At 33.9% G+C, this 19787-nt stretch overlaps 3 protein-coding genes across 5 annotated transcripts; all 3 read left to right on the forward strand.

Annotated features, from left to right (window-relative positions):
* The first annotated feature begins 288 nt into the window (after positions 1 to 288).
* LOC140974176 (uncharacterized) lies at positions 289 to 1118 on the forward strand. The gene has a single exon (XM_073437476.1). It carries the CDS (start codon positions 304 to 306, stop codon positions 976 to 978), a length of 675 nt encoding a protein of 224 aa, XP_073293577.1. The 5' UTR covers positions 289 to 303; the 3' UTR covers positions 979 to 1118.
* Positions 1119 to 8011: 6893 nt separating this feature from the next.
* On the forward strand, positions 8012 to 12646 carry LOC140974177 (receptor-like cytosolic serine/threonine-protein kinase RBK1). The gene is made up of 8 exons (XM_073437478.1): positions 8012 to 8323; positions 8667 to 9242; positions 10942 to 11199; positions 11444 to 11598; positions 11692 to 11771; positions 11856 to 11991; positions 12102 to 12251; positions 12340 to 12646. The coding sequence occupies exons 1-8, from the start codon at positions 8311 to 8313 to the stop codon at positions 12496 to 12498; spliced, it is 1527 nt and encodes a 508-aa protein (XP_073293579.1). The 5' UTR covers positions 8012 to 8310; the 3' UTR covers positions 12499 to 12646.
* An 897-nt stretch (positions 12647 to 13543) lies between these two features.
* LOC140974178 (AP2-like ethylene-responsive transcription factor AIL7) lies at positions 13544 to 19776 on the forward strand. Of its 3 annotated transcripts, none has more exons than XM_073437479.1 (10): positions 13544 to 13660; positions 14073 to 14300; positions 14689 to 15172; positions 15303 to 15385; positions 17846 to 17854; positions 17944 to 18032; positions 18332 to 18405; positions 18502 to 18552; positions 18651 to 18727; positions 19063 to 19776. In XM_073437479.1, the coding sequence occupies exons 2-10, from the start codon at positions 14144 to 14146 to the stop codon at positions 19455 to 19457; spliced, it is 1419 nt and encodes a 472-aa protein (XP_073293580.1). In that variant the 5' UTR covers positions 13544 to 13660; positions 14073 to 14143; the 3' UTR covers positions 19458 to 19776. The 3 variants fall into 3 exon arrangements, with proteins under 3 accessions (XP_073293580.1, XP_073293582.1, XP_073293581.1); XM_073437481.1 differs by having other exon boundaries at positions 13579 to 13612; XM_073437480.1 differs by having other exon boundaries at positions 13580 to 13855.
* Positions 19777 to 19787: the final 11 nt, after the last annotated feature.

Genomic DNA, 19787 nt, shown 5'->3' on the forward strand with positions numbered 1-19787 from the left:
ATTTTCTACGAAACATCAGCTAGTAAATTATAATTTGCATATAGCTTTTTATTTCACCTTTTTACTTTATTAGATTAGATTTTACACAATGGGCCGATCTTTAACAAACTATTTCAAATTTCGTCCAGTGATATTTTGGGTTAATCAGAGTTCATCAGGCCGATTGAATTTCACCTCAGAAAGATCTAGGACATCGATCTCTGTACACAAAAATCTTGGCCCAGTCCATCAACTATTTTCTATAAACCTCGCTAGGGTTTCTTTACGCAAACAAAATTCGAGTCGCCCCAGGTGCGCAGCAGCATGGACGTTGATACCGCCGCCGCCGCCGCGCCCTCCGCCACTGCACTCATAACAAATCCAAATAAGGGCGTTCAATTTGCGCAGAAGCCAAACTTTCAGCCCCTAAAAGCACGTGAAATCTCCGACGGCCAAATCCAATTCCGTAAAATCCCCGTCCCCCCTCATCGCTATACTCCTCTCAAAAAAGCATGGCTTGAAATATACACACCTGTATACGAAAAAATGAAAATTGATATCCGAATGAACCTCAAATCCCGCCGGGTGGAGCTCAAGACCCGACCCGATACTCCTGATGTCAGCAATCTGCAGAAGTGTGCAGATTTTGTGCACGCGTTCATGCTGGGTTTCGACGTGGTAGACGCAGACGCATTGCTACGTTTGGACGAGCTTTATGTTGAATCATTCGAGATTAAGGATGTCAAAACGTTGAGAGGGGAACACTTGTCGCGGGCGATCGGGCGGTTGAGTGGCAAAGGAGGAAGAACGAAGCACGCTATCGAAAACTCGACGAGAACGAGAATCGTGATAGCTGACACGAAGATTCACATACTGGGTTCCTTCGCTAGCATTAAGGTTGCAAGGGACTCTCTATGTAGCTTAATTTTGGGTTCCCCGGCCGCGAAGGTGTATTCAAAGCTAAGAGCTGTAACTGCACGCCTGGCGGAAAGGTTTTGAAATTTCTTCTCATTCGATTCTTGCAATTTCCCTATGGAGAAATTTTGGTTCTTTGGTAAAGATAATATTTGATGTGTGTGTTGATGGATTTTATTGTTATTCATAAACTTTATGGTTCAGTTTATAAGTTTGTTTGTGCATTTTTTTTCTTGATTTATATCTGAAGCCAATTCTTTTGTTGCTTCCATCTGCTCCATTCTGGCATCAAGGGTCAACCAAGCACCCTCCCTCGATCCTTGCCTTAAAGTAATGGTTTGGATGGGAAAAAGTTGGAACTTATTTGGTGAAAGGTTTACTTTCTTGTGAATGCGATAGATTTGCAAAGCAGAAAAACAACAGCTGAGACATGTTATAATATTAGATGAAGTATTCACAGAGATTGTGCTATTGTAGAAATTCACACAAATTAAGAAAAACCATTTGAAAGCAAAGATCACAGTTGCGCCTTGGAAGCTTTCCAGGGCGCCTTGGTGAAGGCTGCAATGTTTTTCTATTTTCTAACAAAATGGGCTGCAAAGCCTAGAACCCAAAGCTGGTTTATAAAATGGGCTGCAACTTGTGCTCCTTTCAATTTTGGGGATATTACATTATTATATTCTTCTAGTTTTATGTTCCTCAAACTTTTCATGTGTCATTTATATATCTTGTCTTTTAATTTGTCTTAAAAATGTCTCTGTCCTCAACTCATCCATCGAGGGTAACAGAATTCCCATGTGCTCTGTACGTGCGTTAGCCCGCCTAATTTAAAACTCAGAACTAATACGTTATTTTATCTTTTTAGTTTTCACTTTTTCTCAAATATCTCTCTTGAAAATTTTCAGGCTTAATTTACACGTCCATATGTTAATTCTTACCCGAAAAATGTCGCTGTCGGCAACTCATCTCTCAATAGGTAATGGAATTCTCAAGTGTTCTACACGTGTGTCGGGAGAGCCCCAATTTATAACTAAAAAATCTCCATATTCTTGCATACACAAGTCCTAATCCCCAAATTCGGACGTCTTCGTCGTCTCAATTTCTCTCTCGTAATCGGAAATTTTGCTCCGATATTCAGTTGACGACGATGGCAATGAGGAGGCTCCCCATAAGCCACTTAGCTACACTGAAAGAGAGAGAATATATATCAATATAAATGTGTTACCTTCAAGGTTGTGGTCTATAACCAGTAGCTGCACTGCATTTTAGCAAACTTCAAGTCTTATTGAATCTGAAATGATCATCATTTTAATTGAGTCGATCTTCGAGGGAAAGCAAAATGTCAAGCTATAGTAGCCACCCCCATTTCCGAACTTTTAGAGATTCTTGATTTTCACTATTTTATCATTGAAAGAAATCAAAGGATGCCAAAGTATAGTTCGCCTAATTGATTAACAAAAAACCTGTATTTTTTTTATAAGTTTGGATAATCGGTTTAAGTTCAAAGTAAGTATTTTGTTGATTGTGAAGTACCAACAGTCTAAAATAAATAACAATTAAGTGCTACTTGCAAATTCAAGTGAATAATGTGTACGTAAATATTATCACCATTGAATTATAAGAACACTAATATAGAGGTAAAAGTTGCAATTTAAGAGATGACATAAAATGAGGTTGTTCAAAATTTCAGTGCTTGCATAGTTGCATTATGGAAATGGTTCATGTACTTGTAGATACACTTCTCTGGCATCTATAGCACCAGTGTCAAAATGTCACTCCCTAACTACTGAAAATTAAATGTTCGTTGCTCCACTACCATAAATATTAGAGTCGTCAAAAAAAAGTCAGGATCATCGGATCAGCACGTCCCACTTTGAAAATAGGTGTTGTGATAAGTTTTTAGTGGCCCGTTTGGAGGCTAGTTTTTTTTAAAAAAATTAAATTTTCTAATTTTTCATTATTATTATTTTTTGAATAGTTGTATCAATTAACTTATTTTTAGATTATATATTTAGGAAATTTAAAATTAATATTTGATGTGTTTTTAATGTCTCTTGTTTTTAATGTCTCTTATTTTCTTTGTTTTTCTATAATTATGTTTCTATTTATGTTATTAATATTATTTAGGTATGTGGTTTTTTTTATTCAAAATATAATCGGTGGCTTGAAAACTTATATGATTTGTTTATTTGTTTAATTGTGAAACTGATTACTAATTATTATGTTGTTAATATTTTTTTTGTTTTGGGAAATATCAAGTATTAACTTTTATTTCATAGTTTTTATTATTTTTAAATTAAAAAATTAGCACAACTTGGGGCAGGAAGTGGTTTTTCCAACCCGTCGGGTTTGCGGGCAAGCCTGTTTTAGAATATTAAAGGATTATATCCTTGAATTTCAAATTGAATTCTTCAAATCGGATCCTTAATTCGTTCTATCAATTTCAATCCCTTCCAAAATTATTCAACTCAAACCACAAAAGTACTTTTAAAGTAATACAATTTATATATATGTGTAATAATTTAAATTTCATGTTATGTACTTTTTATTTACAAACAAGGACAAATTGGTCTTCTGACAATTCTTTTAATTAGAGACGTCACGTGGTCTATTATTTTTTATCGACTAAAGTGAACTATCCCGTAGGCATTAATTGTTCGTTTGTTTACAGTGACCACTTATTTCTTTTATAAATGTGTTGTTGTGAAACAGTCTTACAAATTTTTATATGTAAGATGTGTCAATTCTATCGATATTCACAATAAAAAATAATACTCTTAGTATAAAAAGTAATACTTTTTCATGTATGACTCAAATAAGAGATCTGTCTTACAAAATACGACATGTGAGACCGTCTCACCTTAATTTTTGTTTTCTTTTGTTTTTATACATATTACAATGATATAATATATTTATATATTTTGAAAAATAATCTAACCAAAATATTTAATATTATTGGATCGATTATTTTCTATTTTACAAAAAATATGAATCATATATTATATAACATACAATAGCTCCAGGATTATATTTCGATAAATGAATTGATATCAACTCCTCAAAATTCCTTTAACTTCAACTCCATCACCCACTGATGGAAAATAGTCTCTTCAACTGTGGGTTAGGTTAGTTAATCCGATCCGAGATTCGTTCGTAGAGAAGTAATTATTGTTATCTAGCAATTTATTTCAGAGTAAATGAGATATATTGAAATTGATAGAAACCTAACATAGGATCTTATATTAGATATCAATTGTAAAATAGAAAATTTTCATTTTATCGAAAGTTATAATCGATAATAATTATATAACTCAAATATTTTAAATAATGTAATATCAATGTGTTATTAAATCACTCACCCATCAACCTCAATTATCACTTAACAAAGTAATATATTTACATCTCATTTATTATGAAAAATATATTACCGAAATATTTCTTCACAGTACAGTATTCAGAGTGGTCCACGTACGTACACAGTTGTTCAATTCAATTAATTGCGTTGCATTCATAATTTAATTTCATGTTGAAATTATTTTCTTTTTATTTTTCATTATTTACGGCCAAAATACTGAAATACTCTCTCTTTGGATGTCATTTTTATAATCAGTGATGATGTCATAATTATACAATTAAATATTTTTAATTATATAACCAATATTTAAAATTAAATATATTTAATCTTGTTAAGCATTCTCGTTTTAGTTTCAACATTAATTCTCAAGGTTTCATTATTTTTAATGAAAATATTTTTATTAAACTAGTAATTATTGTATTTTTAAAACTTTATCTGTTTTAGAACTTGGAGATGTATCAAATTAATCCTAAATTTATGGTATTATATATCATTTTATCTATTGTTATACTTAAAATTAAAATTATAGTAAAAAAATTTAAGGCAAAAACTTGAGTGATACGGTCTCACGGGTCGTATTTTGTGAGACGGATCTCTTATTTGGATCATCCATGAAAAATTATTACTTTTTATGCTAAGAGTATTACTTGTCATTGTGAATATCGGTAGAGTTGACTTGTCTCACAGAAAAAGATTCGTGAGACTGTCTCACAAGAGACCTACTCAAAATTTAAACGCTTTTTATGTTTAAACTCGTACTAAAATCGTTTAATCTTGTAAATTTTAAACTTAATCATGACGCTTCTTCACATTTGGAGTTGTATAGAACCTATCATATAATAGCACAAACCCAATATTTGATAACTCTCCCATCAACTACAATATTGTTGCTCCCAAAAAAAATTTAATATGTTATATTCAAGTTAAAAATTACCACCATTTAGATTAAATTTTATATAAAAATACTAGTTATCAAATCGATCAAATTAATATATAGGGAAAATCACTTTATTTATTATACAAATTTTAAAATTTCATATTAGTTACAATAATTGTATCTGCTGAGTATAACAATCAAAACATGACATTTGAGATGTTATACAATTTAAAATATTTGAGTTGCATTATTACCACTAGCCATAAGTTTTGGTAAAACGACGAAAGCTCGGTTCTACAATTGATATCAAAGTCAGGGTCACGAGTTCGATTCGCATTGATTTCAATGAGTGTTATTATTGTGTAGAAGATTGTTGGGGTACAATAATTGTCTTTGCTGGACAGAACAATCGAAACGCGGTGTTTGTGACATTGAACGACGTAAAATATTTGATTTGCTCTGTTATCATTGGATATAATTTTTGGTAAAACGATAAATACTCAAGTTTTTCATTTCATAATATTTGAAAATTAAATTTCTGAAATATTTCACACGAATACCACAAATTGATGTTGGATTTGGTCCATCTGTGTGTGTGTGTGTGTGTGTGTGTGTGTGGATTAGTCTAAATAAACCTTAGTGCAGATTTACGACATTGCCTTTTTCTAATATTGTTTGGATGTGATGGAAGATCATCGGTCAGTACGACTGAAACATGTTCCTTTGTTCGTTTGTTTTAGGCTATCTCTTTAACCAACTCCATGATTTGTCCGAGACCCACTGACTCTGGTTAGTTAAATAATTGTAAAATTAATTATGGAATCATAAATATTTGGACTTAAAATTAAAATCCGTTTTTTCCTTAATTAATCATATTTATTTTGATGTATTGAATCCCATGAGTTTGAAATTCAATCTCTTCATTTTCATTGAATTTCAAACATTATATTTGGTATCGGATGGGCTACAAGTCATCGAAATCCATTATATTAGTTACTAACTATTAGAAATAAAAAAAATTAATATTTTTTTGCTTAGAGCGAAGTGGTTAATCGGTACTTTCTAATTGGATTTGCATTGGTGAGGTAGTTGACTTGACTTTTTTGTTTGGCATTTTTAAGTTTTTTTTTTTTTTAATAAAAAAGTTAGTATTTTTGGAAGAGCTTAGTTAACCAACTAAACCACGAATTTCAGGTTTAGATTTTTTTACCCTTGTGGCTCATCGTTTGTGATATAACATGCTCATGATTAAATTTATTATAAATATGATATTCCACTCGATTGAAATTGAAAATCGTCTTATTTATATAATTGTCACACTAATTCGTGTTTAGTATAAAATTGACGTGGGATTCATTTATAATATATAATCCAATCCAGAGGAAAACCATAAATTGGTTCTTTGAGTTGATCTAATCAGGCTATCGATCGATAAAAAACTCAGTCAGAATGCAATGAATAGAAGTTTTTTCTCATGTTTAGTTTCATTTTGTTAGAGTACTGACATTACGTTGATATTAAATATTGTTGTCATCATGATAATGTTTATTTTATATATATAAATATATATATATATTTTAACATTGACAACCCGCTGCACAGCGGCTATCTTTGATGCGCTATGAGTAAATCCAAAAGGTTAATGTAGTAACCTGCAAACCACACTGATCAGGTAAACCACAAAGGTTGGGTAAACACAAATAGTTAACACAGTAACCTACAATCCACGTTGATCAGAAAAACCATACTGAACAAAACTCGTGTGACAGACTCAAAACTAATATGACAAAAACAGATAGAAAATTGAACATATGATCTTGATCATAGAGGCTCACCATACACTGAAATCCAAGCTACCCATTGGGATATTGTTAAAAGATGATATTGAATATTGTTCTCATCATGATGATGTTTATTGCTTGCATCCCGTTGAAAATTGAAAGTCAGGTAAAAATTTGACTAAATGATAAGGAGAAAACAATTTATTGTATTAATACCAAATTTTAACTAATAAGAGGACCAAAAGTCGATATAAAGCAACATGTATACGAATTTTATTATTCCCCAATAATCCACTTGCTTAAAGAATATGTAGTGTGTTTCATCCTATATTCCCATGTAGCATAGATGTGGTTACTGATTCATGTGAGTATCTAATTTTAAAAGGTCATGTCGTGACCAAGACGTCACGTTTTAAATGAATGATGAATCTCTTATCTTACAAGAATTTATTGTGCAGTCGTGTTTGTATGAGCTTAAGCCTAGAACGTGATAAAATCTCTTATATAAAATCAATAAATTTTAAAAATGTGTTTTTTAAACTACTGACACACTTGCTACATTAATAATTTACTTACACTTTATTTTTATTTATGATTTGAAAAAACAAAATTTTTTAAAAAATAATTAATTTTACCTACAATATCTTTTTTTTTTTCGAGGAATCTATGAAGTGATAATTTGCAACGAGTTTACACTAAAACTCTCAATCTCTCTCCACCGAATTTTATTTGTGAGACAGATTAATTCTGTCCATATTTACAATAAAAATTAATATATTTGACATGAAAAGTAATACTTTTTCGTAAATGACTTATATAAAATATCTGTTTTACAAAATTGACTAATGAGAACATTTCACGTTAGTTTTTGTGCTATCTGATTGTCTAAGTATAAATTACATCCCTATGTTTGGAAACAATATGTGTAGGAAGTAAGTTTTCACTATATTGTAGGGATGGAATCTACGAATAGCCATATCCCATTTGAGTAAGAATGTAGATGCGATGATTGCGCATTAAACTGTGGACGGCCCAGATTTAATCATTTTAAATGAAGTCTAAGTTAAGATATTATTATTGTATGTATAAATATAGCATTCATTCCCTTCACCACAAACTGAAACAAGCCCCAGTATTTCACTCTGCTTTTCATGTTCCTTTCCCCCCTTTCTTCCAAGAATCTCGACCTTCACAAGATATACTAATATACCATTTCTCTTTCCCTTCTCCATCTCTCTCTCTTTTGTGTCTCTCTTTCGAAGGAGAGGGGAATGAATGTAGGATTGCTCAAATGTAACTCTTTCGAGCTTTTTTTTGGATAAAAAATGTGACGTATCCTTGAAAATTTTGGTGGAAAAATTGGTGTTCATTGGAAATTTTGAATCTTTTTTATCCCTGTAACCATGGCTATGCAAGGTAAGTTTATGTTAATGGAATGTGTGTGTTGGGAGTGCTGAAGAATGTAATTTGAATGCGTGAATTGTGTTTGTTTATGTGGGCAAGGAGGGGGGTAATTAATATAGGATTGCTAAAATGTAACTTTTGAAGATCTTTTTGCCAAAAATATATGAACTATCCTAGAAAAATTTGGGGAAAACATCGGTGATTATTTTTGGAGATTTTGCTTTTTGATTGTTTTTGGGAGGTCCCATTATCCCTTTAATCATAGCCATTGAAGGTAAGATGGAGAATGTATTTTGTGTGTGTGTGTGGGTGTACTGGAGAATGCATTTTGAATGCGTGATTGTTGGTTATGCAGGGGATGAAGTTCCATCCGAAATCCATGTGAAAAAACTGGTTTCTGAAGATACTGCCGCGAATGTGGAAGAAAACCCAGAAACAGAATCATCAGAACACAGCAATAACGATGGAAATGAAGAACAGAAGGGGCAAAATCAGGGGCCGGAGTCTTCTGAAACTGAGGCGAAGAACGAAGAAATCGAGGAGCAGTCGTCTCCGAGGGGTGTTTTGGAGATTCCCATCTCGGGTTCGGACTCGGATAATGGTAGCACCATGGATAGGAGCAGCAGTTTTGGGAGAGAGAAATCATCTGGAATGTTAGTGGAATTGAGTTATGGGAATCTGCATTGGAAGAAACTGTTCAATCAGATAAAGAAAGGTTCATTGAAGAAATTTCCCACCATTTCATTGCTCGCCGGGCACGGTTACGGGTTTGGATTCGACCTGACGAGGAAGAAGATGACGAGGAAGAAGATAGGGAGGAAGAGTAGTCAAGAGGACGCCATTGATTGTGGAGACATCGTGATGCCTAAGCCATCTTGGAGGAATTTTAGCTTCGAAGAGCTTAAGCAGGCCACTGATAATTTTAGCCCTGGTAAGTTAAATTATTCTTTAGTTTTTTTCAAATTTTCTCGTTAAGTTCTGAGTGTGTTCATACTTCATACTTCATCCATATTTTTGCTTCAAGCTTTGATTTTTTCTACAGAAATGGATATTCGAACAGAAAGTTTTACTTTTACCAGTGGTGATTTTTGGTGGATCATATTTTCGTTGTCTGTTCTTTTGTCCCATTAGGATGATTAATCTTTCTTCAAGCGTCTGAAGTTACAATATACAAAAAAGCATTAAATCGATACTCCATTATTATTTACCCGTCGAGTTTTAGCTTCTGAAAAAAATTTAGCTGCAAATTTTAAAATTTCATTAAAAGCTGGGACTCTTGATTAAAGATCAAACACGAAATGGGATCGAGTCAAAATTCAAGTCTAATATCAGATGTGGTAACGGTTGACACGGCAAACAGTCTTGGAAATACATTAGAAGCTTCAATATAAATTGGGATGATGAATGATCTTCCATCTTGAAAGCTATGTTTATTTTTGTTTGTGATTCAAATGAATTTGTTATAATAATATTTGTTATTATTGTCTATATTAGAAAAAAACAGCAGAAAAGTTGCAATTTCTATCCTATTGTGTGGACAGACATGTTATAATTTAACAAATTTAAGAGTTATGGTTGGATGCCAAGTTATCAACAACCCCACTTCTTCAGTCAAAGTGCTTTCTCCAAGTATAACAGCCTCTCCTTTTGGTAGCCAAACACTTTTGACTGAGTTGATATTAATTAGATGTACCCAATCACTAAACAGAGAAATTAAAAATAAATATAGGAGTGGGCATCATGTTACTTGAAACCATGATTTTTAATAATTTCTTGGCATTTATATGTGATTAAACGTTTTTGTAATAAGATTGGTAAAGTTAGGTGCACTTAGAAAAAGCATTAAATAGTGGGTCCTTTGGGAGGACTCCATCCATCTCTAGGTGCTGCTGTATAGAGTCAGCATATAATTTAGTTGCTAACGATATTATTCACCCCTTTCTAGCAAAATAGCATTGACTGGCCTCTCTTTGATGCTTTCTCTACCTCTGGTAATAGACTAGGATAGAAGCAGAATCGGGACCCTGAGTTTATCGATGTATAATCTTGATCAAACATTGTTTTATTTATTTATGACCTTCTTGGCTTTTTTGTGATTTCTGACTTCCACGTGTGAAAAACAAGTAAAATCCCATTTGCGGTATCTTGTGTAAAAAGCTAAGAAACCACATGAACATTTAGTCTATGGAAGGGACGAGATTTAACAAATTAAGTAGGTTATATGTCAAAATTATGGTTAAAGGAAGGTTAAATTTCGAAATAATCCAAGCGTAATTGTCCATCCTTGACTGAAAGTAACTCCGGATGATGACGTATCTAGTCTCTGAGGAAGCTACAGAATTTTTTTGGTAAATTTATTGGCCTCAGTATAAGTTAAAAAACAAGATTTGGTAGCTGTATTTTCATATCTGAAAAAATTTGATTTGCAGTTCTTATCATAGAACTTAAACTTGACTTTTGCATATGGCATAACTTGTGGAGCAGGAGTCCTAGTCATATTCAATAATGTTTAATGTTTCAGACAACAAAAATAAATATATGTACAATCTTGGTATGTTTGTACAGACAAAATTATTGTAATAATTTCCCAGCTATGATTTAACCAAGCTCCTGCATTAAATTTTGGTTAGATAAACTGATTGGGAAAGGAGGACACGCGGAAGTGTACAAAGGGTGTCTATCAGAAGGTCAAGTTGTGGCTGTAAAAAAGATAATAAAGGAAAAAAAGAAAGACGAAGAAAGAGTTGGGGACTTTTTGTCCGAGCTCGGGATCATTGCTCACATTGATCATACAAATGCTGCTAAACTAGTCGGCTTTAGCGCTGATAACGGCTTGCACTTGGTCCTCCAGTTTTCTCCCCATGGCAGCCTCGCCACTGTACTACATGGTGATCCTCTCGGCTAATATTTATGTCTAATTATATTATTAACATGGATGACATATTCGTAAAAAGAACTTGAATTTTAAGCATGTAAAAAGAATGCGACACTATCATAAGCTCAAGTTGATAATCCTATATTTTGGATGAAAAAGGACCAAGATTTTTCCATTCTATTTGAATGACTTTCTTATGTGGAAATAGATCAGAAAACGGTGTTTTTGTCTAATGAATGAGAAGTTTAGGAGTGCAGGTTCCGAAGATTGTTTGGAATGGAAAATAAGGTGTAAGGTGGCTATCGGCATCGCTGAGGGATTGCAGTATCTGCATTATAACTGTCAAAGGCGTATAATTCACAGGGATATAACAGCCTCAAACATTTTACTCTCTGAAGATTACGAAGCTCAGGTTCTTGTTTCGTGCTTAATGAAAACATATATATACATATGGAATTATTAGAAACCATATCATTATCTAAATGTTCATTCGTATCTCGCGCAGATATCTGATTTTGGACTAGCAAAATGGCTCCCCGAGAACTGGGTTCATCATGTCGTTTCTCCAATCGAAGGAACTTTTGGGTAACCACACTACAGTTTGATCACTTGCCTGCCTTTTGGATTCAATTACTCTCAATCACGCTTTTGAATTTATGTTAAAATCAGATACATGGCTCCTGAATATTTCATGCATGGAATAATTCATGAAAAAACTGATGTATTCGCCTTTGGAGTTCTGCTGCTCGAACTGATAACAGGTCGTCGAGCAGTAGATTCTTGTAGACAAAGCCTTGTTATGTGGGTATGGCTTGTTTCCACCATGCCACTTTTTCTAACTATACACAAGAACAAGAAATAACAACACGGCCCACGAGTTTCCTCTGTTTGATTTTTGCCCCTTATTATTGATAGGCAAAACCTCATCTGGAGAAGAACAATGTCAAAGAACTAGCAGATCCTCGGTTAGGTTCTGATTACGACATTATAGAAATGAAACGTGCCATATTTGTAGCTTCAACGTGCATTCATCACTCGCCGAACTTACGTCCCAATATGAAACGGGTACTAATCATATTCGATACATTGTAACTTTTGAGGCCGTTCTTGTTTTGTCCTCCGAGTTCAAGTGAAATTCTTGTCTTCCACTCAGGTTGTTCAGATGTTAAGAGGTGACCATGAAACGGTGGAAATGAAGCAAAAATCCATGGGAGGAAGAGCACTACTTGTGGATGCTTGTGACTTGGAGGACTATACTTGTACTACATACTTAAAGGACTTGAATCGACATATGGAACTAGTTATGGAATAATTTCACGTATCCTCGTAATTTTATGGAGGAGAATTCGGTTCTTGAGATATTTAATATGCTGTTTGTATATATACATATAAAGAATGGTTATAATGTTTGAGATGGATAGCAACAAATATTTATGGTGTTCACCGTTAAATTTAGAATAGCATGTCGTGTTCTTTAGATGGATTGGAACTTATACATCTGTGCTTTGATTCAATATGTTGTGTTTCTCTTATGACTTGCTTCAAAACATGGACAAAATTCGAGTCGATTTCAATAATAATTGTGGTGGATTTCAAATACATGAATTTCATTTGAAATCATCTATCAAATCATTCTCAGAACCAAATATGTCACTCTAAATCAAATAATTCAATTCAAACACAACCAAAAACCGATCGGACCGATATTGAACCGATAAAATATCGGTTGGATCAGTTTATTTTTTTAAGTTAATTTTTATTTATATATATATATAATTATTTGGATTTTGAACTTTATTAAAAATATTATCTTAACAATATNCGGTTCGAGCGTCCTATTAAATTAATCCACTTAATTGAACCGCTATTTTAAGATAAATCGGTTCGATCACCGACCCTATTATGAAAATATCGTTTTGGATATAAAATGTAATATTTTCCATGAGTCGAATATTTTTCATTCAAATTACTATATATTACATAATATTTTTTTATATCATAATTAATTGAAAAATTATATATTAGATATAAAAAAAAAATTCTAGTAGATTAGAGTATTTCTAGAATTTTTTTCTTTTAAAAAAATTAATTTAATTCAGTATAACATACATTTAATTTAATTCTCCATTAACATGCAAAAAATAAAATTTTAATCACCGAACTGGTTTAGCCGGCGATCGAACAATTCAGTAGAATAATGGCTACGACGCGCGGCCGTCGGCCCGCATGTTCGGATACAGTTTTCTTTTAGCCGCCGAAAAAGTCACTGCTCTCGCCCCCTGTTTTACTGTTAATATGCATGTGTACGTAAGAATAAATAAACCTACAAAATATTAAGCTAAAAATAAATAAATAGAGTGAAACTTTGATTAGTCGACTTGAGGTTTGACACCGAATGGCAGATAGAACCGTCTCTCTCCCCCATTGTAATCCTCCACTCGCCGCCACTGTTTCTCTTCTCTACTGTTTAATTAGTAGCTTTCTGTTCCTTCTTTCATTCTCTTTTACTAATATATAGCAGTATGATGTGAAAAGAGGATCACAGGTTGCTTTCCTTCTTTCTTTTTTAACTTGCGAAGAATCTCTTGCTTACTAGCTGGTTGTTTATCGAGTAATTATCTGGTGTATTCAGCTTTGCATGTGCCCTTTCTTCTTCTTTGGTTTTCTCTGTAATTTCCTTGTTCAACCCATCTTTATTCAGCTTCAAGTAATTTTTTTTTGTTTTGTTCTTCTCATTGTTTTGATCCATCAACTGGGTTTTCTTGGTAATGAGGGATCATTAATTACTGAGTATGACTGCATTTCTGCAGGTCCTCTTTATTATATATGTTCAAAAATATGTAGTGTGTGAACTGATTCATTAATGGCTCTTGTTTTCTCATGCAGTTGGCGTTTTGAAGTGGAATTTGTATGTTATTTGAGGTTCCTTTGGTAAAAGCGAATTAGAGGGAAAGGAAATGGCAGGAGAAAGCACAAACTGGCTTTCATTCTCGCTGTCATCAGCTCCAATGGAATCCCAGCTCGAATCCGCCATGAAAATGGCAGCGTTTCAAGCTTCTTCTCTGGATGATTCTCGCCTTTTCTACCCTTTTGCAGATAATCCTTATCCCTTCGGTAAAATTATTTAGACATTTATATATGGACAGAGAGAGAGGGAGGGAGAGAGAGATGTATGTATTCAGCTTTTTTGGACCTTTCCGGAATGTCTTGAGTAAATGGTTGAAGATTTGCACAAATTAAGGCCTCCGTGTCTCTATTTGCTGAGCAAAACAAGTTTGAAAAATGGGAGAAAAGACAAGAGAATGCATCCCTCTATTACATATCCAACATTAAAGCACCAATTTTTATGTACAAGAGATTACGTTTACCCAACTATATTTAATATTACAAACCTCGACTCTAGTTTTCCGTTTTGCATTTATTGTAAAGATTCTATTTTCACCCTGTATTTGTCTCAGTCTGAGTTCTTGGATTACAAATTACAGCTCAGATTACTTTGCAGGGTGCCCCAGCGATTGTAAACCCCAAACCATGTTAAAAAACCATCAGCTTAAGGAGAACGATTCCTCTATTTTCACCAGTTTGTTGGATTTATCGCAAGTGCATCAAAGCATGCAGCAGCAGCCCAAGCTGGAGGATTTTTTCGCCGGCGGCGACTCTGCCGAGACTCAAGACTCGTCCTCCTTAACACACATTTATGACCACCACCTGACCAGCAACGCCTGCGCCAACGTCAGAAATGGAGAGGAGCGAGATCTGAAGACCGTTGCTGGCTTTCAAGCTTTTTCGACAAAGTCGAGCTCGGAGGTGGATGACTCGGCGTTTACTCAGTCGCCGGTGGAGTCAGAATTCGTGGCTTACTCTCAGATTCCCATTAAAGATATCGAGAAGAACAGCAAAGGCACCATTGTTGTCAACCCTGAGAGTTGCAAGAAAATTGGCGAAACTTTTGGTCAAAGAACATCCATTTACAGAGGCGTCACCAAGTATATATATATACACATACACACATATACGGCATTTTCGTTTTACTTTCTTGATCTTTTTATTGAATCTTTGATTACGTGCATGGACATTCTGCAAAATGTGAAAATTTTTCTTTTGATTTTGCTGCAGACATCGATGGACTGGGAGATACGAGGCGCATCTGTGGGATAACAGCTGCAGAAGGGAAGGCCAAGCCAGGAAAGGGCGTCAAGGTACCATTTCGCGGAGTTTTAATTTCTTGAGNATTCCGCATGCATTTGCCAAAGAAATGTCTGCTTCAGGTGGTGAGGACGATAAAGCACAAGTCTTTAATTTCATTTTCAAAAATAAAATAATAATAATAAAAAATTATTTCTCTTATTGATTAATGATTGATTGAGATAATGAAAAATGTACAAATACGTACTTAGTTTCCTGCAACAATATCTCATTGATTTAATCAGTTTGGCCGCCATTTACTCGTTGTTAATTACAGCAATTAATAATGTGTAAAAAAAAAATTTATCAAACAGAAAATTCTAAATTTATCCAATGAATTGATTTTTATATATATTTTTATTTGTTAATTGTTTAAAATTTGATGTGAGTGCAACTTATTTTTCATATCGACATAACATAGGTCCGTTTTCATGCCATTATTCCGACAAAATTTAGATTATAAACCAATATGTAAGTATTTTTGACCATACAGAAGATCAAAACTTTATTTGAATCGGGTAGTTTTAGACTCTTTTTAAATTAATTTATTGCTAAAATGGCGCAATTTATTAACTAGCTTTATCATATGTTTTATATAATTTGGAAGTATGAAATATATAATTTTTTTTATGATGATGTAACTCGTAGTCGTTATCTTTCGGTACGTATTGAATAAATTTGTGCAAATCATGTTAGTTAAGTAAATTGGACTAAAAAACTCCGTACTTGCTCAAAAAAATATTGGTATGAAAAATCTAACTTCTGACAATTGATCAAACGATGTTCGGTGAGACATCTAATTGCATTTTATCAAGGTATGATAGTTTTTATTTATTTATTTTTATTGAATTTTGTGTTCCCAAACACACAGCACCTAGTGATATGGGCACAAACCAAAAATACGCAGCTAGTCTGAACTCTATCACCTGAATTTCTGAATTTTCATCAGATTTTGCTTTGACTTTACTGCCTTTTCCTTTGATGCCCCAAATTAAAGGTTTGACCATGTCACCATCCCCACCATATATATATACATATCTCACATCAAATATTATATCACCTGCCCACCTTATTTTCTGGAATTCACACCTTTTTTTTATACTTTATATATTATTTTCATTTTAAAATAATATTAATACAGTTGTTTTTTTTTATTAGAATTGGTAATTAAGTGAACCATTTCTTAAAGTTAATAATTCACAAGATGATTTTTTTATTAATTGAAATAATTGTCTGAGTAGGATAATTATTGAGTATTTGTAAAAATTTGGTAAAAATTTGGTTTTTTTTAATAATAATATTTTGTTTTTTTTAGAGTAGAGAGAATGAGAGACATGATCACCTATTATATAATATTGTGTACATGTTGAATGATGATTGGAATTAGTTGTGTTTACTTGGAATTTAGTCGATCGATTTGTCTAATAACCACTTGGAATTGGATATCTGTTTTCATATTAAGTGAGGTTGGGGATATAATAATACTATGAAGTCGGTATTTTTCAATTTTTTCACATTTTAAAGTTCTTCGAATTTACTACACGGGACGGGGTGAGTAGCACCCTATCTCTGCACCTTTGGATGTCTGATGGAAAACTCGTTTCATGTTTTGGGAAAACAGGTCTAGCTTTTTCGACGTCACACGGGAAGTAATTATCCCAGTGTAGTATAGGCGTTTAATCGAACCTAATATAACGGAACTTTGAAGGTTCGAATTAGGTCTATTTGAGTTCGAAAATTCTAAAAATTTTGGCTCGAATTTGGTTCGAATTAAAACTCAAGTTTGAATTAGGCTAGAAAGATTTGAACATGTTCGCGAACTATTGTTCGAAAATAAATACTTGAAAGATTTTAAAGTTATTTATTTAATATATAATTATATTATATTTATAAAATATTAAGGCTTACGAACTATCAACATAAATAATTTGGGCTCTTCAAGTTCGGTTCAAAAAAGTTCGAAATCGAATACGAATCAAATATTTTTTGAGCTGACTTGAAAAGCTCGCGAACCGGTTCGGTTCGTTTACAAACCTTATGTAGCACATGCAAGACCCTCCCTTAACATGTGAGAATGAGAGGAAGGAGGTTGAAGAGTATTTCAGAATTCATGTCATTAACACTGATTTGATTATCAACGATTGGCTTCTTAAAAGAGACTTTTTTGGATTGATGACTTGTATTAGTTGCGTTATAACTCTATTGAATTTCGCAAAAATTTCGAGGAAAACAAACAACCATGTGGCTTTCTTAGTCCGAGCCTCGTGGACGTACAACCTTCGTATTTATTTTTGTATTTTTGGACTAACAGAATCCATAGTATTCAAATGGATTTTTCGACCTATAATTTCTATGAATTGCATTTAATATTTTGTTTTGCACCTGGGATTTTGTCTATTTTGTATTATGACGAACTCTATTCTTTCGCATGAATTGGTGTCATTTTCGTGGATTTCGCAAACTAAAATCTGCAGTCTACTTGGGTGAGTAATTCCTTGTGATGCTCCCCTAACTTGTCCTATTTCATGTTCATGTTAATTTGTTTGTAGCATGATAATTTCGATACAACCAGGTGGCTATGACAAGGAAGAAAAGGCTGCAAGAGCATATGATTTGGCTGCTCTCAAGTACTGGGGCTCTACCGCCACCACCAACTTCCCGGTAATATACTTGTTTTTCGAGTAAATGCTGACTATATGCGGACAGGGTCGGTGCTCGGTTAAAGCTCGATTCAAGTTTGGTTGAGGTCAAGTTTATGAAAGAGTTGCATCTAGCATTAATCTTGATGACATCAGCTGAAAATAAATATGATTCAAGCTCCAGAAGAGTGATGTCTATAAGAGCTTGAATTGACTACTTGATCGAGCTCAAGTATTGAGTTTTGTTGGAGATAATGCTATCCACGCAGTACTCGCTTATCTTTGAATATGCGTGATTTCTAATTTCAGTTTTCCTAACAGATCTCAAACTACTACAAAGAGTTGGAGGAAATGAAGCATGTTACTAAACAAGAATTCATTGCTTCACTTAGAAGGTTTGTGTGTCATAAAATATTGTGGAATTTGGAATTATTATGCTAATTAGCCATGAAAGATTACGCATTTCATTAACCTGTCTCTGTTCTGTTTAGGAAAAGTAGTGGTTTCTCACGAGGTGCATCGATCTATCGGGGCGTGACGAGGTTTGAACTCTCTTCAAAGTGAATTTATTTAATCGTCGTCTTTGTTTTTTTTTTTTTTTTTAATTCAAGTTTCAAAGATTTCGAATTCTTAAATTCAGGCATCATCAGCAAGGTCGATGGCAAGCAAGGATTGGTCGTGTCGCTGGGAATAAAGATCTGTATCTCGGAACATTTGGTACTGTGCCAGATTTCCTACACTTTCGCTACTCCTAGTTGATCGATCAAATAACTGTTGTGTGCAAGCAGAAAACGATTTAAAAAGTTGGTTGGTAGTAGTATTTGAGTTGAAATTCTTTCAAAAGATGAGCCATCTAATGCAGTAGGGGTGGAACCAGCATCGGGTTGAGGCTGAAAAACCTTGAAATTTTATGCTTAATTTTCTTAAAGTTTCTTATTTCGTTTGTGCCTCCACCTCTGATGTTTCCGAGATCTCCCTCGCCTGTCTCACCTGAATTTTTAGGTCCATCCTTGCTTGTTTGTTTAGTCGATACTAATTTACTCTCATGGCAGCCACTGAAGAGGAAGCAGCGGAGGCATATGACATCGCTGCGATAAAATTTCGAGGAGCAAACGCAGTAACCAATTTTGAGATGAGCCGTTATGACATTGAAGCCATTGGTAACAGCTCTCTCCCCATCGGCGGGACTGCAAAGAGGTTAAAACTCTCTCTTGAAGGCGAAGAACAGCTCCCACCCGCAGTACTGAGCTCCAACATCCGAGCCCCATCCAGGAACATCCTTAGTTTTGCTTCTATCAGCGCCCCTTGTGAAGTGCCTTTCAACACCATAACGACACCAAATGATCATCACAATCTCTTCCATCACTTCACTAATCTGAATGCCTCTGACTCCATCGCGACTATATCTCCGATACCATACTTCGATTGGCCTCATCACCCATATTAGTGACTCGATATTTTCGACTAACATTTTTTTTGTAACTCTGAGTTTGAGTTAGTCGAATACCAACCTTCATTTTGACATGTCAAAGCTTTAGGAATAGGTTTTGATGATCATGGTGGGGTGGGAATGATGCTGTGGCAGGTTTTGATTTTGGGTTTGGATTAATTTTCCAGTTTTTTTCATTCGAAGAAGCTGGTTTTATATATAATCAATCAAATTTTGCTGGATTAACATTCAAGTTTGTGATGAATTCACATCATGTTGACCTTTCTTACTCTTACTCACTGGATCAGAATGTAAAGTTGTAACTTCATGATCATTTCCGAAGTATCA

Source organism: Primulina huaijiensis, chromosome 3, assembly GCF_012295235.1.
Source record: "Primulina huaijiensis isolate GDHJ02 chromosome 3, ASM1229523v2, whole genome shotgun sequence".
Lineage (NCBI taxonomy): Eukaryota > Viridiplantae > Streptophyta > Magnoliopsida > Lamiales > Gesneriaceae > Primulina > Primulina huaijiensis.